This window comes from Marmota flaviventris, chromosome 14, assembly GCF_047511675.1.
Source record: "Marmota flaviventris isolate mMarFla1 chromosome 14, mMarFla1.hap1, whole genome shotgun sequence".
Taxonomy (NCBI): Eukaryota; Metazoa; Chordata; class Mammalia; order Rodentia; family Sciuridae; genus Marmota; species Marmota flaviventris.
This window is the reverse complement of record NC_092511.1, coordinates 1,890,133-1,913,463: the sequence shown is the minus strand read 5'-3', so window position 1 is coordinate 1,913,463 and position 23,331 is coordinate 1,890,133. Positions and strand designations below refer to the sequence as shown.

General features: G+C 53.8%; 1 protein-coding gene across 1 annotated transcript in view; it reads right to left on the bottom strand.

Moving 5' to 3' along the window:
* The window catches only part of Dcdc2c (doublecortin domain containing 2C), a 96,954-nt gene that overhangs the window by 70,191 nt on the left and 3,432 nt on the right, over nt 1–23,331 (bottom strand). Inside the window, exons 3-5 of the mRNA XM_071601979.1 lie at nt 9,669–9,745; nt 3,444–3,572; nt 91–228 (exon numbers count right to left, since the gene is read on the bottom strand). Coding sequence (XP_071458080.1) covers nt 91–228; nt 3,444–3,572; nt 9,669–9,745 — 344 coding nt within the window. The remainder of the gene's footprint in view (nt 1–90; nt 229–3,443; nt 3,573–9,668; nt 9,746–23,331) is intronic.

Sequence of the window (23,331 nt, the reverse complement as noted above, 5' to 3'; positions counted from 1 at the left end):
AGCAGCTGAGGTGGACATACTCAGAAGAAGTAGTGGGGAGAGGGGAGATCTTACCAAAGCTCAGGAAGCAAAGACTTAAAATGGACTCACTCTTGGACCTCGATGGGAACGTTTGGGGACCTCCAGTACGGAAAGCTTTTGAAATTCTCCAGTCCCGCAGCAACGTAGAACTGACTGTCTTGCAAGTCCTGTGAGTTGTCCACAAGACGTCCATCCAAAGTAAATAACCTGCAAATGCAGAAAGAAGCAGGCTAGAGATGGCAAGACCAGCACACAGGGCGTGGTGTTTTCCCCTGTGACACGACTAACTTGGGCCCTACCGAGAACCAGCCCTCAACAAGCAAGCCCCGCCGTGGACGGTGAGCCCCGAGCTCTGCTCCTCCAGGACAGGCACGCAGCTTGCTCCAGACTTCTGATTAACTGCATTTGTGATTATCCACCAGTGCTCAGAGGCTCTCAACAACACGCTAAGCTCTTGTTTGGTATTCAATTAATTTTAACTAATAACAGCTAAAGTTAATACAAACTGGCCTAATTGTTATAACAATACTTGGCAAACAAACCAGCATTTCCTGCAAATAATGTGCCTTTTCTTTTTTTTTTTTAATTTTTATTGTTGGTTGTTCAAAACATTACATAGTTCTTGATATATCATATTTCACACTTTGATTCAAGTGGGTTATGAGCTCCCATTTTTACCCCGTATACAGATTGCAGAATCACATCAGTTACACATCCATTGATTTACATATTGCCATACTCGTGTCTGTTGTGTTCTGCTGCCTTTCCTATCCTCTACTACCCCCCCTCCCCTCCCCTCCCCTCCCCTCTTCTCTCTCTACCCCCTCTACTGTCATTCATTTCTCCCCCTTGTATTATTTTTCCCTTTCCCCTCACTTCCTCTTGTATGTAATTTTGTATAACCCTGAGGGTCTCCTTATAATGTGCCTTTTCATCGGCACTAAAAGGCTCCTCTGAGCCTACTTCTTGTTTGGTCCTCACTCACTAGTTCGTCTGTTCAAGAAAGAGTCGACTCGTCCATAGGCATAGGCAATGAGGTAGTCATTATTAGGGCAAAAGGAAGAAGTCATTGCTTCTCCACAGTCAGGATGGCAAACACGCTGCACAGCACACAGACGGGAGGGGCGACACGCTGGGCCGCTGCGACAGCTCAGGTCTGGAGCATCCCCCGACACCCATGTGCTGAAGGCCTCCTGTCCCAGCCTGTGCCCTGTGAAGAGCTGGTGGAGCCTTTAAATGCAAGGCCTAGGGCAGGGACCCTGGGGCCTAACTGGAGGGGGATGTTGGGATCTGGCCCTTCCTCTCTGCTTGACCACCATGATGTGAGCAGCTTCCTCTGCCACAAACTGCCACCATGTTGAGCTGCCTCCACACAGGCCAGGACCAAGGGTGAACTGCAACTTCCCAAACTGTCAGCCAAAATAAGCCTTTTCCCTTATTAAGCTGGTTGTCTCAGGTTATTTTGTCACAGTAATAGAAAGCTGGCGGTCAGAGGGTCCAAGACGAGCCTGGTCAGACTCAGTGTAACCTTCAAAGGTCTAAGAATTCCCAGTGAGGTTTGAAAAGTGGGCAGGATTTCATCATGTGAGGGTGGATGGAAGCCATCTGGGCCAGAAGGAGGGAATGTGCAGAAAAGTCAGACAAGAGGAGGCTGCCGTCCAGGGGACGCGGGGTGAAGGGCAGGTTGTAAAGAGCCTCCACGTCCAGGGAGAAGACTCAATGGTTAGTTAGACAGAGAGCAACACTTTCTGTGGAAGAGGGGTAGCAGCCATGTCACAGCCACAGCAAGCTGTGGGCAGCTGGGACAACAGGAAGGGCCTCCAAGAAACAGGAGAGGCACCCACTGTGAGGCTGTGAGTCAGGGCTCTGAATCAGGGCTGCACCCGAGTGGAGGAGAAGGGTACTGGATACAGGAAGAGCTGGAGGCCACAGAGCTCAACATCACCCCACCGCACACCAGATCACTGAGGGGCCCGTGAAGCACAGGAGCCAAACACCACAGGTGCTACGAACCAGGGAGTCTAGGAGGAGACCAGCAAGCTCCCAGACTGCGGCTCTGGGGCCCCTTCTGAGACCTGCAATGTTAGATCAGGCCTACGGGAAGCGCAGAGGGACAGCATCAGGACAGGAGGAGACAGGAGGAAGCCCAGGAGACAGCATCAGGACAGGAGGAGACAGGAGGAAGCCCAGGGGACAGCATCAGGACAGGAGGAGACAGGAGGAAGCCCAGGAGACAGCATCAGGACAGGAGGAGACAGGAGGAAGCCCAGGACACAGCATCAGGACAGGAGGAGAGAGGAGGAAGCCCAGGGGTCAGCATCAGGACAGGAGGAGACAGGAGGAAGCTCAGGGGTCAGCATCAGGACAGGAGGAGACAGGAGGAAGCCCAGGGAACAGCATCAGGACAGGAGGAGACAGGAGGAAGCCCAGGAGACAGCATCAGGACAGGAGGAGACAGGAGGAAGCCCAGGAGACAGCATCAGGACAGGAGGAGACAGGAGGAAGCCCAGGAGACAGCATCAGGACAGGAGGAGACAGGAGGAAGCCCAGGAGACAGCATCAGGACAGGAGGAGACAGGAGGAAGCCCAGGAGACAGCATCAGGACAGGAGGAGACAGGAGGAAGCCCAGGGGACAGCCTCAGGACAGGAGGAGACAGGAGGAAGCGCAGAGGGACAGCATCAGGACAGGAGGAGACAGGAGGAAGCCCAGGGGACAGCCTCAGGACAGGAGGAGACAGGAGGAAGCGCAGAGGGACAGCATCAGGACAGGAGGAGACAGGAGGAAGCCCAAGAATCCACCATGGCCTGGTCTTTCCCCACAAGTGGCCACTGTGTCCAGCATACGGAGTCGTGTGCAGTGACAGGGTGCAGTGCTTCCCAGAAGCTCGGTGGCTCAGGCTTTTCACCTGTCTTCATAAAGCCCCTGCCTCCAGCGACCTCTCACTGACACACGCTGCCACTCCTGGACATGGACACGGCTTCATTTCCATTTGCAGATGAGGGAAAGACATGGAGAGGTTAAGGATGACCTGAGTGACAAAGGTAGAGGGGCAGAGAAGATCTGGCCGTCTGACCCCCAGAAGCCATGGGCTGTGCTGCCGCCTGATCCCATCTGTAGCATCTGGCCCAGCAGTAGCTCCTGGCCACCTAGGGAGGCCACCCCCAGGACGTGGGCACGGCTGATCCTTCTGGGCTGTGTGCACCCTAACTAGCTCATGGTCAGTGCTCAACAGTTTGTTTAGAGAATAAATTCACAAAACTGGTTTAAAATGAGGATGATACAAAGACAGGAGACACTGCCTGCTTCCGAGGACCAAAATAGGAGTCAAGATGAGTCACCCTACACCTGCTGGTCCAGGCAGGAAGTGCTCTCAGTAGGAAAACAGACGCTGCCACCCATCTCGTAGGCGCGGCTCCTTACTTTCGAACTCCTCCCCAAGGGAAGACTTTTTCTCCAATCGTGGCCAGCACGCTATTCCAGTCTGTCAGGCTGAATTTGGGTATAATAATTTTTACGGGTGGAATAAATATTCTTCCATTTGTGAAAACACTGTAATAAAGAGGAAAACATTCATTAAGGCCTTAAATTTGAGTTGAAGAAAATCAAAGGAAACATACATACATGTATATAATTACAGAACTGAGAAAGCACCGCGGGGACTGAGCAGCCCCTGGTGACATCCCACGCCCCGCAGAGCACCACCTGCACCTGCGGAGAGGTCTCCACGCCTGCTGCGGAACACAGATGCTAGGAAAATACCTGTTTACCTAGTCTAACTAGCCCAGAAAACTGGACAAAACTCTCTCTCCCTTAAAAAAAAAGCTGCCTTCTTTATTACAAAGCCCGTGCTTTCTTGGTGTGAAGACGGACAAGACTAGGGAAAGCTGGGAACAGTGATAAGTGATAGAAGCAAGCAGGTTTGGAAAACTGGGATATTTCGAGAAAGGCAAAGAGAGAAGCAAGCTGGTTTCAGAGACACCCGGGTAGGAGAGAGTTTGAAGAGCAGCCTTAATAGAGAGGGGAGGGAGCTAGATTGGACTAGGAATGAAGAGTGGAATTGAGGGTGTTAGGTGCAGGACAGGCTGGTCTGCAAGGCATGCCAAACAAAGTTAGCTGCTGGATGACCTGGCTTCTCAAACCCTCTGTCTGGTTCTATGTCACCTGTTTGCTTCAAGCCCAAACGCCCAAGCCCCCGCTCAAGGCTGAACACTTAACCCACCTTGTGCCAACAAGGCAGCTTGCAGACCCAGAGACCCCATTAGATTTGGGCTATAAAAACTCCCTGTGACTGTTCCTTCCCTTTAAAGTTCATTCAGACTCAGGTGGGTAAAAACATTTCTAATCAAGTTTTTAACCAGCTTCTCCTCGGGAATTACCAACCCCTGGCTACTGGTGATACCTCCAGTCGAGACCTATGCCGAATGGACTGACATCATCATGGATCTGGGGTGGCAAGGAGCCTTCGTTGATCTGGTTCCTGAAGTTATACCAGTCCTCTCACCCTCCTGTGGGGGCTCCCTACTTCGATGCCCACTCTCATTTAATAACAAAGATGGGGGAATGTTGGGAGTCGCCCCGGCTCCAATGACTAACTTCCCCATCCCCAGAGAAGAGCCGTCCAATGGTGAGCCCTGCTGGCTCACATGATCCTTACTCACCAATCAGACTAGCCCTGCTGGCTCATATGATCCTTACCCACCAATCAGACTAGCCCTTCTGGCTCACATGATCCTTACCCACCAATCAGACTAGCCCTGCTGGCTCACATGATCCTTACCCACCAATCAGAAAGTACCCCATGCCAACTGTCAAACCTTTAAATTGTTAAAATGTCATAACTGTCAAACCACCCCCGGCTCTATAAATATGCAGAGCTGTTCCTCAATAAATGGGCATTTTCTCTGACCACGAGTCTTGTTTGTTCTTTCACCTGTTTACATAATCTAACGAGCCCAAAAAACTGGACAAAACTCTGTTCCTTAAAAAGCACATATATGCCCTCAACTCCCTGATGGATAAAATGGAGGAAAACTGTCACGTGGAGAAAAGCACGCCTGAACTACGCAGCCGCTTCCCTCCCGGAGGAGAGACCTGCAGAAGGCATGTGCAGTCAAAGAGGAACTGACTCCCTCTCGCAGTCTTGAGGCGGTTTCCCTGTGAGCCCAGGGGTCTGCTCCATTATCTGTGTTGGGCTGGAGGGGAGGCCTAGTGGCCTCTCAAAACCCATCGCAAAGTGATTGGCACCCCCACGTCAATCACCAAGCCACATCAATCACCCCTTGACAAGTGTCAGACTGTCGTAGCTGGAACCAAAACACAGCTAAATACAAGGTTTACTTTTCTACATCTATCAACAATAATTAATATCCTTCAGCGATACACAATGGCTTTTCATTTTTCCATATCATTATTTACTATCACCATTATTTACTATCACTATTTTTCCCTTAAATGCAAATAACTTAGAATTTAAGGCACATATGTCTTTTTCTCAGAGTGAATATATAATTTTTAATGTGTTGTCACAACAAAGAAAATCCATTTTCTCTGCTAAAGCTTTGTGGCAACTTCTTCCATATTTAAAACTGCCCAAAATAAACTATAGAAAGAAATGTTGTATGCAGTCCATGAATGCACAATTTATTAATGTTACTACCGCAATAAAAATCTGCTACAATGTTTTCCTAATTGGCTTACAATGAAAGTCTAAATATAGAATACTGATAGTAATAAAATAAATATTTACAAAAGACCACATTATATTTTTGCCTAAACTTCAAAGACATTTAATATACATTGTATCCTGAGTGCTGAGAAACAGATGCACTCACACAGTCGGACACAGTCGGTCTTCCTGAAGGACACTCCAGCCATACAGACCAACACGACACAAGAAACCAGGAGCCACCGGCTCCGCCACCTTATCCCACAGAAATGGGGACAATGACTTATGGTGCAGAGATATTCCTCATACAATCACTTATAACAACAAGGATAGAAAGGTCTCAATGTCTCAGTCTATCCTTAAGGTAGAAATAGGACTCAGTTCATGACCCTCCCCAAGATTCCCTAATAGCATTTAAAACTGGGGGGATTTTCAGGCTCCACCAAACATCCCGAGGGTTATTAGAAAACTTTACACCTGTCCTTCCAGTCCATGAAGGGACACCCTCTAGTCCAGGATCTGAGTTCCATAAAAATTGGCCAAACCCAACCTCCCACGGTGCCCAGCCCCAGCGCATCCTGTGTGAGGCCCTTCCAACACCCGCCCTTCACGGCCAGGAATCCATGTTCTGCCTTCTCTGCTCCCTTTGTGAAAGTCCCCAGCACTTGGCTGACCACCCCTGGGGAAGCCGACAGCATTCCCAGGATCTGATGAGGCCCCTACCCACTTCTCACACACCAAAGTCAAACTCAAGGGATGCAAAGTTCCCAGGAAACGCCACTCTAATCCTGATGGGGGTGATCTGTGTTCTGACGGCTGTGGACCTTATTCCTCATACCTCTTCAGAAACCAGCAAAAAGGGGCGCAGGTGGCTACAGACGAAGCTCATCTGCACTCTTTGTGTCCAACATCTGGGCCAGGAGATGTGGGCCCAGGAAAGACAACCTCAGACCAGCCTCTGCTGTTCTTCATTTCCTTCCTCCAGAACCAGAGGACTACAGAAACGCTTGGGGTGTCTGTGGGACGTTGTAGGCTGCGGAGACCTAGTTCTCTCTGACGTGCCTCATTAGTCAATGGTGGGGAGTCACCTCCAGAACCTGCAACCTGGAGCCCCCATCCAAGGAGGCTTTGCAGAACCTTCAAGGATCTTGACTTTCACCCACACCCTTCGACTTCCCAAGTGCCCCCTGCCTTTTTCCTTGTTTCTGCATGAAGTAAGAACCACATGGAGTGTTATCTAAAACCTAATGAAGAGAGAGCTCAGGGACACAATAGGGCCAGATAGCTAAGTCACACCCCTTGCCTGTGAGCCACAGCTGCCTGACTCTGCTCCTCCAGCGTGGTACTGGCCAATGGCTGCACAGAGGGGCCCCTCACTGTGCAAACCCCACTGCTTGCTGGGACACAGCACTCCTGCACCCCTCGCCCCCTCCCATGAGACTCCACTGCTCTCCCTCCCAATGTCAACACACACTGGGTGACACAATTTCAGTATGTGACAAAGAATCGTGACACCAGTGGGGACACGGCCAAGTGGCAGAGCTTCCAGAGCACTTCACTATGCTGTTCAAAACTTATGGACACAAGAAACCCGGGGGAGCCAGAGCATCTGGCAAATACCCCCAACTAGCAAATGCGAATAACCTAAGTGGTTTCCAAGCCTCGGGCCACACCCCTGGGACCCACTTGGAGCCCCACATCCCTGGGGAGATTATTTGAAAGGGACAGCTGCTGGGGAGAAGACCCTCATGGCCAAGGAGCAGCCTTGGACTTGGAAGGACTCACATGGGAAGCCAAGGTGTCTGGTCCACTCAGGTGGCCACTGGGTGGCCGCCAAGACCACTCAGAGGAGAGGAGCACTCCAGCTGGAGATTTCAGCCAACAGCCATGGAATGAGGGGAGCTGTCCCGGCACATGTGCTTCCCCCAGCCTGAGAACGAGACATGGACGGTGCTTCCTGTCCCTGCCTCCTCATACTTGCCACTAGACTAGAATCCTGCTTTTATTCCTTTATGCCCCATTCCAGAGACCACTTGTCCTTGCCCTAAAACACACCCAACCTTTCCACAGTGATCCTCTTTCCTCTCCATTCCGCTCTGTCCTGAGCTTCATCAGGATCACCTAACCTCTGGTCGTTTCTCCAGGCCCGAGAGACAGAGCTCTGCTGGCCTCAGGAAGCATGGGCTGCAAAGCCTGCCACAGGCCTTCCTGACTCACGCCCAGGCCACCCGTAGGGCTTGGTCACCTTCCACCAGTGCATTTCTAAGTGAACAACGAAACAAAGGTCCCCAACCCTGTCCTCCCGAGGTTCCCTGACCTGACCTTTTCATGTCCCATGGCAATCTAAGTTGAGCCATGAGAGGGTCTCAGAGTTCCTGTCACTTTTGTGAAAGAGGAGGTGGAGGAGAACACTGGTGGGGGGACCTCAGGCTACACAGCCAGTGCCCAGACCAGGACCAGACCCTGACCTCAGCCTCCAAACAGTGGCTTCCCAGCATCACCAGCTAACTCCCACCCAGCAGGCCAGGGACCCCAGAGCCTCTCCACTGCAGGGCAGCCTCAGAACACCGACTCCACAAGCCACATGTCCAGCGGCCTGGGCCACCACGGCCAGGTCGGAGCCTTCTCCCTCTGAAACAGGGAAGACTCCCTCCTAAGCCATTTGTCTGCAGTTATGAGGTCTCCAAGCAATCGTGCTCAGGTCTTTCCTTCACTTCAATGGCTGTTTAGTTCCATCTAGTGGAACTCTGAGTCCACGATACAGAGATGAGCACATGCTACAGGAGCCGGGGTCCATATGGAGAAAAGCTGCCGAGCAAGAGTCGGCCACGTCGGGCCGTGCCCATGGAGTGCAGCCTTGGGGACGAGGTCTTATCAGGAAGGACCCACAGTCACTGGGTACCCTACCATTCTACAGAACAGGAATTTAGAAACCCTGGGCCTTTAATCGTCTCGAAGCAGCTCTCATACTCCTGAAGCAGCATGGGAGACCTCATGTGTTTAAGTGGCTCGTCACAGAAGCCCAGGGTAGGGTACTTCCAGGCACGCTCCCCGGACCTCCAAGGTCCCCGAGGAGCTGAGCGCGGCTGACTGACAAGGTCTCCTCTTGGCTTCTCAGCTGCGGTGTGCTGGTCAGGCAGATGGTCCCCAGCCCCCTGCCCAGTCCCTGGTCCCAGGTGAGAGGGAGCAGGGGCTAAGTCGGGCCAGCCCGGCCACTGCCAGGTCCCGCAACTCTGAGCTCCTGATCCAGGACAGACGCGACTTTTTCTTTGGGGGCAAAACATGGCAAAAGGGAGGAACGACCTGAACTCCCCCTCAGGGATTTAAGGGGGCTTAGGGCCACCTACAGAAGTCTGACCCCTGATGAGCTCGGGTGGGTTCTGCACAGGTCACCTCGGGCCATCCTCCCACCTCGAGGTAGCTGCCTCTGTCCTGCTCGACCAACCAGGGAGCAAGCCCAGAGTCAAAGCACGGAAAGTCCCAGAGCCAAGAGGAAGAGCAGGAGACAGCCCTGTGTCCAGTCCAGCGTGTTCAGCCACGACCCCACCCAGGGCGCTGGGCCTCACAGCTCCTGCTCAGTATGACGTGTCCCGAGCATGCAGCTTCACACGTCCCCTCTCAGGGACACCTGGTGGGACGAGCTGGCTCCAAAAGGGCCCTGGGAGTGAGAGCTCACGGTGGTGGAAATGTTTCCTCTCGACACCCAACAGCTGGAACTGCTGGATTAAGAAACAAACCCACCACCTACAGCTCAAGAGCCCTTACTTCTCCATCCCCAGGAAAACTGTGCTGTCAACACTGGCTCAGCCACTGGGTCGCTTCCCTAATTCAGGGTTCAAGAGAAGAAAGAATGTGGAGCACAGAGAAGGCGCTCAGGGAGGGAGTCCCTGCTGGAGAGAGAGGAGAGTCAGCCGCGTGGGAGGCTTCTCTTCAAGGAGCGACGGCAAGGGCTGAGTCCTCACCCACGACACTGTACTCACTTAATGTTTCGGGAAAGGCGGTGATAGGACTGCCACCTGGAAGGCACGTTCATGTCACAGTGCACCACCGGCTTTATCTGGAGAAAGAAAACGCAGGCCTTAGAGTTCGTTCAGATTAGCAAACGCTTGCTAAGCACCATCAGCATGCACAGTGCCACCCCAAACCTAAGTGAAGGTGGGATCTCTTGTTGATAGAACACCCCAGGAAGGACCCTGGAGGACTCAGAGAGGGGTTGTGTGCTTGTATGTGGGGCAGACAGGATCCCAGGGACAGTGTGGGGTAGTTGGGGCTGCAAGCCACCTGCCCCCGTGGTGAGAAGCTCAGGTATAAAAGTGCAGAGTGCCAAGGACCAGGGTGACAGGCAGAGGGCCCCCAGGGGGCTGCGCAGCTCACACCAGACACACCCAGCAGTTCACCCAACAAGCACGAGCCAATGACCTCTGTGCCACCCCTGAGGCTCTGCTGGCCAACCCCTTGGGTCCTAAGGATGGTCAGGGTGGCTTCTACTCTCAGGCCACAAGCTTTGAGCCAGACATCCTGGCCAGCAGGTGGGAACAGCTCCCCCATATTCCACGACCCTTCTCGACTCTCCTGAGAATACAAGGCCGAGCCAACTCTGGCCTGTCATAGCTTCAGCCTTGAGAGACAGGGTCGAGACCCCCCAAGTGGGAAGGAATGTCTGAGTCCTGCACAGAGGAGCAAAGTCTGCTCTCCCTGCCCGGTGGCCAGGCGCGTGCAGAAAGCAAGCAGAGGGAATCCTGAAGAGCAGCACTCACCACCCCCACCGCATTTTGCACAAGGCTGGGCTGCCTGGAAAGGCCCCCACTTCACTGTGGCCTCCCCCCAACCCTGCCTCTAACCACGTGGCTCTCTGCGGTTCCAGCCTGCCAGGTGGAACGGTGCAGGGCCCTTCTCCCTCCCATGCCGCCCTTCAGATCCAATTGCCCAGGTCCCTCCTGTCTGTCTCTGCAGACAATGTACCCATGTACCCCGCCCCCGCCCCCCCCCCCGCATGATGCAAATCCTCCCCTCTCCTCCTTGGATGATGGGAGGTTCCCGCCAGGGTCCCACTGTCACCTCCCGAGATGCCACATCACCCTAACCACTGGCCAGCAGGACATGGCTGTTCCCCTCCATCCACAAAGTAAGCCCAGACCCCACCACCTGCATCCTGTCTCACTGTCCCACGCACCTGGCCACCTTCCTCTGCTCTTGGCCACTCCACACTGCTCTGTCAGGGTCCGGTCAGACACTCTGGCCTCTGCTACACTGAGGCCTTCACCCCGAGGCTCCAGCCTCCTCCTCCACCTACCAAGCTCACTGCCATTGCTGAAGTGACATGGCAACAGCCCTCCCTTGCAGCACGAGTAGGACCAAGCCCAGTGCCCCTCACACCACCCGCTTTACTCTTGCACACACACTCTACAGAGATGCCCCCATGCCCAGCCACCTCTCTCCACACCCCAGAGACCAGATGGACTCCACCCACACCTCACACTGCTGAGCCCCCTCCCCTTGCAGGCTCCCAACCCAGGCCTCACCTAGAACACCAGACAGGACACCCAGTTGCTCTGCACCCGGTAGTCTGCCCTGCAGCTGAGTGTGCCAAACACCTCTCTGCACACTCCCCAGCTTGACTTTGCCACCCGCCTGCTGCCCCGGGTCTCCACTGAGCCTGCCACCTCCCAGATGCCCACTTTGAGGCCTGCCAGAGTTAGACACCACCTGAGCATTCCCTCAAGGCCTCCCAGGGCCTGTCCCCTCACTGGTCAGACCGTCCTCAGCTTACCTGCAAGACGGGCACACGGTCTACTCATTTGGGAAGCTCGCCTGAACACTGTAGGTTGAGAAGTCACCCCCAAAAGCCCCAGCCCAGGTGCTCTGGGTTCCACACACACTGGCAGGGACAAGAAAGAACCAACACCTGCCCCACGCCTCCTGAGAACCATGTTCCAGAAGGAGGGTGCTCTGGGCGTGTCTTATGGGTCCTGGGAGAAGGGTGAGGAGATCCAAGAGGACAGAGCCACTGCCGGGAAGGCTGATCCAGCACCTGGCTGCAGCCTGAGATACCATTAGACAGAGCAACCCTGACCTGCAGCCCTCGAGGGGGCAGAGCCAGGCCTGGCAGAGCCTGGCAGGCTCTGGAGCTGGAAGACGAGGTCAAAACCCAGCCCTGTTTCCAGGAGAGCTAGTGCTCCTCTCTGGGCAGCCGTGTTTGCTTTTAGAACAAGGATGACCTTATAAAGTGCTCATGAGAACTAGAAGGGTTTCCACAAAGCAAAGGCGACCCCCATCACACAGTGCTAAGAACTCCATGCAACTAACACGAGCCCGCACAGGCACGCACGTGGAGGGCAGCACGTAGCTCACGTAGGCATCTGAGTCTTATTTTGGCCCAAGCAAAATTGCCAGCTTTACCCACAGATGGTCCCCAGATCTCCCTCTCTCAGAAGATGGTGCCACCAAGACCCTTTTGTCCAACTTCAAAATCCCTAGTGCCCACTGCTAAGCCCTCAGCCCCTTGGCAACTCTACGGCAGCACCACCCCTTGCACTGCTGGCTTCCCGCGGCCCCAGGCTCCAGGCTCCCACAGCCCAACACGGCTCTTGCTGCCCGGCCCCCGTGCGTTGTTTGCAGCAAGCAACGAGCAGCCTTGCAGGTTGCTCTCTGCAGCGCCCACGCCCACCAGCCCATGCGAGCTGGCACCTGCTGCCTCTCCTCCCCGCGCCCCCCACCTCTGCACCCCGTGCTCTGGCCCTGGGCCCATCCTTTCAGCTACGCAAATGTCACAGCTGTCTCTGCCCAGTACTGGGCCTGTGTGGCTTGCTTTCTCTCTCACTGAGCAGCCACTCCATGCCCTCTTCGAGGGTCTTCCCTGACCACTCACACACTCGGCCTGCTTCCATCACGTCACTTCCGTTGCCTCGGGTTTTCTTGCTCACCCGCCTTGTGGAGCCCGACTGACCCTCCTGAGAGCGGTCAGATCCACAGGGGGCCCGCCCGCCGCCTGAGGAGGAGTGGCGTGGACTTCAAGGCTTTCACAAGCACAAATGGAGGAAGGGAGAGCGGAAGATGGCAGGACAAGAGCAGGACACCTGAGACCGTGCTCAGGACCCCGGGAAAGAGAGGAGCCTGGGGACTGCAAGTGCACCCACCCCTGTTCTCACCTGCCATGTGCCACACAAGATCTACTCACCTGCGCCCAAACACTCCTCAAAAATCAAGGCCACGAGTATCGACAACTAGCCTAACTGTACAGACCGTGTCTGAAAGCACCACAACAGGGATTATCCTCTGCAAATTCTATGAAGGGAGAGCCGCTTAAGAACCGCTTTCTGCCTGATAACATTGAGAAACAAAGAGCTAATTGCTCTTTCGATGTGTTAATGATTCATCAACCCTGATGTCACCTGTCTAATTAAATAACTCCAACTGTTGAGGACGCCGTTCTGATTTTTTTGTTCCCTGTACTTCTCATCAAGTGTCAGGTAAAGGTGCTTTTCTGCTACTCTCTGATGGTGGTGACAGTTTCATTCACACGTGTCAGAGCCACACTCCCATGTCAGTCATCTGTCCTGAGAGGCCGAAGGACCAGGAGCTATAGGCCTATTGGCCAAGGCACTAAAATTTAAGCAACGAGAGAAGACACTGAGATCACCACGGACGCTTCTGCCTGTAGCAGCTCCAGCTTGCAGAATGCCAACAGGCTCTGCAAAAGACTCTTCCACACGTTCATGCCTGATCATCAAAACAACAAGGCCCCATATCCAGGAGGCCGAGGCAGGAGGATTGCAGAGTGACCCAGTTCAAGCCCCAGCACCACATTAAATGTGCACATCTCCAGGTAGCAGCGAAGAACACCAAGACATCCAGGCTGCCCTGAGCCATCAAAACACATTCTATTACCGTTCCTAGCACGAGTCCTATTGTACAACACAGCAGAGCGCTCGGGCCTGTGTTGACTCCCGCGATCCCAGCACTGGCCGCCCTCCGAGCTGTTCGACCTCTCAGCCATCCTTCCTGCAGCAGTGCAGTTAACAGCAGCACTACCTCCCAGCCGCTGCTTTCCACACGAGTCATCAAACACGAGAGTGCGCTGTCCAGAGCTTAGTAGAAGTGGACGCCAGCCAAGGGCTCAACTGACAAGAACTGCTCTTTGTCCTCCTCAGGCTCCGAGTCCCCGGTCACCTCCTCATGCTGTTCCAAACCCTCAGCCCTCTCCATGCAAAATATCAAGCAAAGGCCCCGGTCACTGAGCCACCACCAAGGACTCAGCAACCTTCCCCTCGAGCCCCCTCGCCTCCCAATGCTCTGTCCCCTCCCTGCCTGCCTTTTCCAGCAGCCACCGTCCACGGGCCGTTTCCCAAGGAAAAGGAATCACGTCTGCCACCCAGAACCTCCACTCTTCCATCCCTCTGCTGGTGCAAGAAGGATGAGGACCTGCTGCCTGCTGCTCTCAGGATTCTATCCACATGAGAATCCAGCAGAGAGACCCTCACCACTGTCCAGGGGATCGCTGATGATTACGATGAAAAGAAACTAGTAATTCAGATGCTGGTAGAGACGGGCCTGGCTGGGGACGATCAGCTGAAGGTTCATGGGTTTTAAGTGCTTGTGGCTCACTGAAACTTAAGTGAGGATTTCCTTACAATAAGTAGAATTTCCCTTTTGTCCCTTGTCACAAGTTTAAAAGCCTCACAGCTTGTATAACGTAACCACTTCTGACTTGGATTAGCATAACTCATCCATGAAATAAACTGAAAAGAGAAAAAAAATCAAGCAAAAAAGGCTCAGGAGACTGTGGCACCAAGACCGCAGGTGGTAGGCACATCTGGGGGACCCTCAGGAGGAGGAGTGGTGGTCAGCCTGAGACCGGAGGGCACCTTCACAGGAGCACTGTGGGAAGAGCAGGGTCTCTAGGCTCGTCTCCTAGAGGAGGAAGGTCTGGTCAGACCCTCAGTCCACAATGCCGCCAGCAAGGGGACCATCCGCACCCTCTCCTGGGGGGAGGCGTCTTGCCAGGGCAGCCAGGCCCAAGCAGGGACATCAGGCAGGGGAGGCCAGAGCTCGCCGCAGCAGCCCTGCTCCACCTCCTGGAGAAGCATGGCCGCCTGGCAGCCGGTGCCCTGAGGGCCCTCCCCTGGCCTCAGCAGCACAGGGCTCCACAGCGGGAGGACAGGCCAGTGTGGTCGAACACCTTGGGTGTCAACCAGGCGGGCTCCCAGGCTTGCAGGCCATGGAGACAGAGGTTTCTATCTTTCATCTTTTGGAAAATGGACAATTCCTTTACAAATTAAAATTTAATTTACATTTAAAAAGGAGGGATATTGGTCAAATTATGTTGTTATATTGTGTACAAGTATGAATAAGTCACAAATCCCACCATTATGTACAACTGTATTGCACCGATAAAAAGTGTAGAAAGAAGCAGGTTTTAAGATTGACTGAGCTGACTTCATGTGCTTTGTAAAGTTCCACCACAATTCTCAAAGCTGACATGGTGTCAACCAGCCAGGAAGAAAGCAGGGTCACCTTCACGCTCCCCTGTCCTGGGTGGCCCTGTGCTGGGTGACCCTGTCCTGGGTGGCCCTGTGCTGGGTGACCCTGTGCTGGGTGGCCCGTGCTGGGTGGCCCTATCCTGGGTGGCCCTGTGCTGGGTGGCCCTGTCCTGGATGGCCCTGTCCTTGGTAGTTCTGTGCTGGGTAGTCCTGTGCTGGATGGCCCTGTCCTAGGTAGTCCTGTGCTGTGTGGCCTTGTGCTGGATGGCTCTGTTCTGGGTGGCCCTGTTCTGGGTGGCCCTGTCCTGAGTGGCCCCATGCTGGGTGGTCCCGTGCTGGGTGGCCCCGTCCTGGGATCAGGTTGGAGTTACAGTTAAAACTCTGTGGTGGCTCCAAGCCCAGACAGCTCTACCAGCACGTGCTATCCTGCCTCTAGTGAAGAAGTAACTCAGCCCTGGCAAGCTCTTCCTGAACCTCCAGAGACACTGTAAGGTAACCACCACCAGCCCCCTCCACCAACACAGCTGCCAATCTCCTAAACAAAATCTTCATATATGAAGACACCGATGGTGTGAAACACTTTGTGTACAATCAGTGGCTTGAAAAATTGTGCTCTGTATGTGTGACATGAAATGAATTGCATTCTGCCACCATTTGTAACAAATCAGATAAATAATTTAATTTTAAAAAATCCAACAAATACAAAAGATACTTCACAACCAAACGTGATTGGCTTAAGGTTTGAAAAGCAATTAACGTCATTTAAAACATTCACAGATTGAACCTGAAAATGATACGATCATCTCACAGGTTCAGGGGAGTCCTGCCTGGTGCACTGAAATCTCAATCCTAACCCCACTTCCCACTGTGGGTCCCCCTTGGGTCACAGCTGCAGTGGGCGCCCGTGGTGTGTCTTGCTTTGGTTCTGTCCTGTTGTGCGAGCCTGGCTCTGCCTCCACCTCCTGCTCAGGCTGGCTCTCTCAGGCGGGGCTGGAGGGCATGAGAACACGGGCAACAGGGCAGAGCCGCCAGCCTCCGCGCTCCCAAACCTCTCCCAGGACAGATTTCAAGCGAGGCTCTTTAGGGCAAAGGGGAGGCTTCAGTGGGTGCCTGGGCAGCTCCGCAGGGAGTCCCTCCAGGACTGCCTCACACAGGACGCATCCTCAGCTGACCCTGCTCCTTTGCTGCATCCACAGGCCTTCCCTGAGCAGGCACTCACCTGAACAGCTCCAGAGTGGCCACTGTACCTGCCTCCCAGGGACAAGACTCGCCCCTTCTCCACACCACCACCACCTGGCGCAGGTGGAGCCTCAGGCAGCCTCTCCCAGGCTGGGCTCAGGCAGCTCAGAGGTGAGGGAGGGTGCAGGTGCACACGCCACGCTCTCCTGCGACCCCACTGGCATGCAGCCAGGGCATCCCACTGTGCCACACCCCCGCTCTGTGCCCACTGCTCTTGAGAGTTTCCCTGGAGCCACGTTTGAGGGGGCAAGAAGCCCCACAGGGAGGCGAGGGGAGACTCGGAGCCTTTCTCTCCTCCAACGGTTTTCCTTATTTAGCTAACGCACTGACTCCCAGTCCTCCTTATGTCAGGTTCGCAGGGGACAGGGACAGCCAGTCTGGTATCTAAATATCTGCTACACCCTTGCGCAGGGTGAAAAGCCTTGTGTGTGGCCCTTGAGAATGTGGGGATGGCAGCTGACACTGCCAAACACGAGCAGAGCCCGTTCAGCTCGGATAATGATGTGTTTTCAAAGCAGGGCAACGTCTGACAGCGCCCCTACCACGTCAGGACCTCGAGGGCATCCAGGCTGCCTTCCCCATGACCCCTCCGCACACGGGCAAGGCAGGAGAGCCAGAAACCGAGGCCTGGACTCGGAAAGAGGAGAGAATTCAGTGCACCACCGTGGGCAGCAGGTGCCATGGGCATCAGGGACACACACAGGTGCCGGACGCTGAGCCTCGGCCACACCAGGGCCTGCTGGCTGCCAGCATGATCAGGAGCCAGGTCAACACCTACTCCTCTTTCCCACGCTGCCCCAGCGCTCCCCTCCCAGGACAAAGGACAGCTCCCACTGGTGCCAGGGCCGTCAGAGTCCATGGACCTCTTTGGAGCATGGGAGCCAGGAACCTCCCAGACTGGACTTGGCCAAGGGTCCCTCTCTGGGCCCACTGTGGCTCGGACACCTGGACATCATGGTGGGGCAGCCCACTGGCTGACTCCGAATGGAGCTCCCACAGAGGCACTCCCTCCCCCTGAACGCGGCTCTGCTGCTCCGGAGCTGCTAGCTCGGCAAGCAGGAGGCACTGGCCAGAGACAAGGCCAGCCAGGTGATGCCTGGCGCCAGCTGGCTGTCCAGGGGAGCCCCTCCCAGCTCCCCTGGGAGCAAGGCCGCACCCTGACCAACGAAGTCCCAGGCGAAGAGCGTGTGTGTCCCTGGAGGCCTACCCGGCCACCAGGCTTCCTTTCAGACCCCACCCCTATCTCCTGCAGGAAGCCAGGCACTGCCACAGAGGACCACCTCGGAGAGGGAACTGCGCAGGGTGAAAAGCCAACAGCACACCTGGCCCCAGAGAGCTGGGGCCTCGGGGACACAGACTGGCTCCCGGGCAACTGCACGGACCTGTGTGCAGCGCCTCACAGAGGCAAGCAGGGCACTGCAGGGCCCCGAGGGAGGACCTCCCAGTCCTTACCAGGGCAGCAGGGGCTTCCTGGAGGAAGGGGCATCGAATACCGAGGAGGAGTCCACTGCTGAGTTGGAGGGGCAGGAGCAACGGCCCAAGCCTGGCTCGGGGAAGGGGATGTGGATACACGTCTCTGAGAAACAAAATCCACTGTGGACAGAATCCCAGACCTGAAGGGAGTCGGGTGAGGGGCGAGGGGTGAGGCTGAAGCAGCAGAGGTTCCATCGAAACAGGCCTCAAACTCCATGGTGACAGCAGCAAAGGCGGGTGTCAAACGGGAAAGGGAGAAGGCTGGAAAGAGGGCAGGAGGCAGGGAGACACAGACTCCTCCTGGTGACGGAGCGTGGCGCCTGGGCGCATACATAATTAGATTTAACCCCTACCCCAGATCCAACCAGACCCACTTTACAGATAAGAAAACCGAGCGTCGGAGAAGTTAAGGTGTCCGAAGGACAGAGCCCGTGACATTTCCACAAGGCTCTGACACGAGCATGGGCATCTGTCAGGAGAGTAAGGAGCGCGATGCTTGGGTCCAGAGGTTGGGATGGGCTCTCTCAGGACGGACAGAGTCCACGCATGACAGTCTCTCAGGACAGCAGCTGGCCATACCTACGAGAACCCTGAAAACGTAGTGTGGCAAGTAAGGTGTAAAATGCAAAAGAATGCTCAGTGCCCTGATGATTCTAATAATAAAAATATCCAAGGGCCAAGCCAAGGTGGTCGGTTTTAAAAACATACGGTATACACCAGCCAACGAGAACTCCAAGTCCACCAAGAATCCTAAGGGAGCACATACCGACACGTAGCAGTTTCATGATAAATTATGAAGTAAAAGGGGTTCTGCAAATATATTAGAATATGCTCTCCTTTTGTTTAAATAAGCACATTTATAAAACCCAGAGTGCACATGGATGGATGTGCACGTGTTCATATGTTGACCCCACACGGAAAACCACCCAGGGAGGTACAGTGGTTGATTATGGGTGTTGTTTTCATTTGAACCAAATATTTTCTCAATTTTCTACAATAAATAGGAATCACACGTTACTCTTTTAGCAGAAACACAAGTTTCCAAGATAGGTGTCCAGGACAGACCAACAACAAAGAGTAAAGAGGCCAGGAAAAATGGACTGAGCACAGGGGCACGGCAAGGTCCCCAGCCCGAGCTCGTGCCTCCTGGACGAGGATGGGTTTCCTTCCCCGAGCTTCTCAGTGAGGCAGGGAACCAGAAGGGCTTCGTGGAAACTGGCATTTAAAAGTTCATTTTAAACATTCCTTGTTAGAGTCACTGGTCGCCTCTGTGCTCTGGAAAACCCCTCGGCCTGTCACATCTCTTTCAAGATGGAGTTCAGTAGTCTCATCTCATGGACACTTGCTTTCAGCCAGGAGCAGCCCGTGGAGAAAGCAGAACCAGAACACAGCCCTCGCTGGGGAGAACACTGGGTCAGGCTCATCCGTTCTGAGACCCTTGGGAAAGAACCGAGCCATCATCTGAACTGGGGGCCACGGCTATGTGACTTGAGGCTACAGACCAGAACTCTGGGTCACTGCCACGAGCCCTGCAGCCGGGGGGGCCCAGGACACGTCCCCCACTAGAGCCCCCACACACCACAGGCCACAAAAGCTGGGATCTCCCAGCCTCTGCCTTGTGCCTCCCTGCCCCATCCCTCCGAGCAATGAAATGTCATTTCACACACATTAATGAGCCATTTCTGTGGTTGCATTAAGCACATATTATAGTATTCCAACTAATGTCCTAATTCTAATCATGTTCTCTTGGGAGGGAAGCTTCTTCAAGTTTCCCATTAATAGATTTGACCAAAGCAAATTTCTTGAAAGAATAATTTTCAGAAGTTTGGTACTTCTACTCTGTATTACTGTGTCACAAAATGAGACAAGGTACCTCAGGGAAACCCTGGACTTGGGGACACTGCAAAAACTCACCTTGTACTACCTTTAATTTGAAACAGTTCACATGGCATTCAAATCAGCAGGCATTCGCAGATCTCAAACTTGGCTCAGGTGAGCTACCACCACTGAAAGGCATTTGCACAAGACTAGTGTCTACTAATTACTGAGCTCCAGCTGAGTGCCCCCACCATGCTAGGCGCTGCACGGGGACCACTTCATTCAACCTGACAACCATCTGCAGATTTAACCATAATACAACATACCCATGACATTCAACCACCCTGCTCTGGGTGGTATCCATGTTGCTCCCAGGGTTTTATAATCAGTAGATATACAGAGGGACACATATGTAGTTAACACATAAAGAATGTTTTAAACACACACATGTATGTATGTACACATGTATGTACATATGTGTGTGTAAAGATAAACTATAGAGAGATAGATAATAGAAAGAGATAGAGAGAGAAAAGATAGATGGTAGACAGATACAGCTAGGCACAGCCTCGGACCCGGCCTGGAGTGCACCCTGGGCTGTCCACCTGGGACAGGAGCAGGAAGGGCTGCACACGGCCTCACTTCCGTCAAGGCCTCCAGGAGCTTTTAGTGCCAAGCCACCCAGCTTCTGGCCCTTGCAAAGCTGTTCTCCATCAGCCCTGGAAGGAGGCACAGCGGCAGCAGGACAAGGACTTCCTCTTGGTGTCCATCCCCAGGCCCAGCTTCCCCAGCTCAGCACAGGTGGTGGAGAGCCACAAATCCCCCTGCAGACCCTCTGCTCCACGGTGGCCCAAACTGCACGCCGTGGCTTGAATGTGTCCCTCCAAAGTTCATGGGTTGGAAATGCAATTCCCAAATGCACAGCTTGATGGTACTTGGAGGTGAGGTCTTCAGAAGATGATCAGAATTGAACAAAGTCATGAGGTGACCCCTTACGGTGGCATCCCTGACCTCGGCTTTATCAGTAGGCGAAGAGAAACCCACGCTAGCACACGGCCTCGCCACGTGACGCCCTCCACAGCGTTTCAACACAGCAAGAAGGCCCCGCCCGGTGCTGCGCCTCGCTCTCAGATTTCCCAACCTCCAGAACGCGACCAGGTGGACCTCTCTTCTTCACACTTGACCTGCTTGACAGACAGACTAAGACGCCATGCGGCATTCCCTCCACGGTTCACAGGGCTTCTCTCTATAAAGGTTTAATGGCTACCAGAGACGATTCAATCACTTTATCGCGCGCGTGGAACACAGGAGACTCATTTCTCACTGATAGGCTCTACAGCGGTAGTGATGGGTCTGTCCCTGGGAAAGGGAGGGCAGAATCTCGGAATCATCTCTAAAGCTCTTGCTGTCAGTCCAAGCTCTATTCCTCTAGCTCCCTGACCTTGGACACAGCACTGAACTTTTCCGAACTCTTTATTCATGTTTTCACCAGCAGATATTAAGACCCCCTACCTCACTATTGCTATTTTCCATTTTCCCAGCTGAGATGGTAGATGTGAAAATGTGCTAAGAACGTGAGCCATACACATTCCACGTTAGAACAGAGGAGAGATGAGGGCATCGAACATGGCTATGATGTGCCCCAAGGACTGAGGACTCTCCCTCCAGTGCTAATGTGACGTGGGGACACAGCACCTGCTGCTAAGAGAGTGTGGCCATCCATGAAATCAATGGCACAGAGGACTCACAAAGACCCTCCAGGCTTTAGAGTACAGCACCTGACAGCAGAGCACCCTGACCCGACAAATTAACATGGCGACAGTGGAAACGATCAGCCAGAGGCAAGTCTTCTGGTTCGTGGAGCGTTGTGTTTCCTTGGGGTCCTGGGTGCCCCCCCCCAAAACACCGTGCAGGCAAAGTGCAGGCTTCTGTGAGCGTTTCAGATAAGAGATATCTAACGGCACCCGTGAGAGTGACTGACAGCCGGGCAGCTCATGTCCTTACATGTCCTCCTGGGGGGCAAAACTGGTCTTCACCCCAAGCCACCCCTGTGGTTCCCTCCTGCACCCAGCAGATTGTTTGGAGTAAATTCTGTGCACTGGTCAAAGCTCTCAGTGGAGGACCAACTCACTTGGTGATGTCCACACCACTGATGTGTGTTCCTCAAAATACTACCCTCGCTCCAAGACAAGGGTCTACCCAGCAAACAACAGTATCACAACCGGTCACCGCAGATGACATCCTCCACAAAAGGAACAAGAGGTAGGGACGATGAGCATCAAGCACCTCTAGGTCATTACGTGGCATGTCGTTCAAGTCCTGCAACACCCAAGGGCAGCGAAGAGCATCTCAGATGCTGCTGGAGCAACAGAAGTGGTTAGAAGCTCTGGGACCCAATCCAGAGAAACACCAAAGGGATTAAGATGGTGCCGTGATTCCACTTCTGTGAAAACCATCATGATGTAGCAACTGTGTCTCTGAAAGGGGCCCACGGTGTCACTGTTTAAGACTGTGAAAAGGTAGGATGAATCAAAGAGTCTGCTGTCAAGGAATGAGTTAAATAATAAAGATAAATTCACAGGAAAGAGTTTTTCAGGCATTAAAAATCAGGTTGCAGAAGAGCACTTACAGTACAAGAAAATAATCATGACGTATGGTAAATAAAGATCCGAAAAGACTTTATTAACTGGACATAGTGGTGTGCACATCCATACTCCCAGCTACAAGTCCAAGGTCAGCCTTGACAACTTAGTAAGACCCTGTCTCAAATTTTTAAATAATAAATAAAAAGGGTTGGAGATGTAGCCCCAGGGCACAGCAGTTGCCTAACATGCACAAGGCCCTGGGTCCAACCTCAAGTATCACCAAAAAAGACTTTGTTGATGGATACTGTTGTGGTTCAGATATGAGGTATCCCCAAAGCCCATGTGTGACACAATGCGAGGATGTTCAGAGGTGAATCGATTAGACTGTGAGAGGCGTGACTTAATCAGGGGGTTAATCCACTGATGTGGGTTAGCTGGGTGGCAACAGTAGGCAGGTCCAGTGTGGCTGGAGGAGGTGGGCCCCTGGGCGTGACTTTGGGGTTTTGTTTTGTCCCTCCTTCCTGGATGCCAGGCCCGGAGCTGCCTTCCTCTCGTGCCCTGCAGCACGATGCTCTCTGCCTCGCCTGGGCCCAGAGCTGTGGAGTCGCTGGCCGTGGACTGAACCTGTGAACCATGACCAAATGAGCCTTTCCTCCTCTTGTCCTCCTCAGTCCCTCGGGCCCAGGGACACAAAGCTGACTAGGGTAGATTCCATTTCTGTGTGTGTGTGTGTGTGTGTGTGTGTGTGCCTGCTACAGGTCACAGAAACCAGCTAGGAAGGCAGGACAGAATGCAGCCCCTGGGGTCGCTTTGGAAGGAAGGTTGTTGGTGAGTTCTCAACCGTCTTCCTTGTGCCTTCCTGAGCAGCTCGCGGGAACTCTTCAGTCGTGTGTTTTAAGTTAACAGAGTGGAAGTCCCCAGAGAAAACCTTCCGACTCTTCTGACAAGGACAGCCTCAACCTCAGGGGCGAGGGCAGTGGCAGGTGCTGCCCCACCCCATCCTGGGAAGCTCCCCCTGAGTGTGCCCAGGCTGCCCTTCAACACTGGGC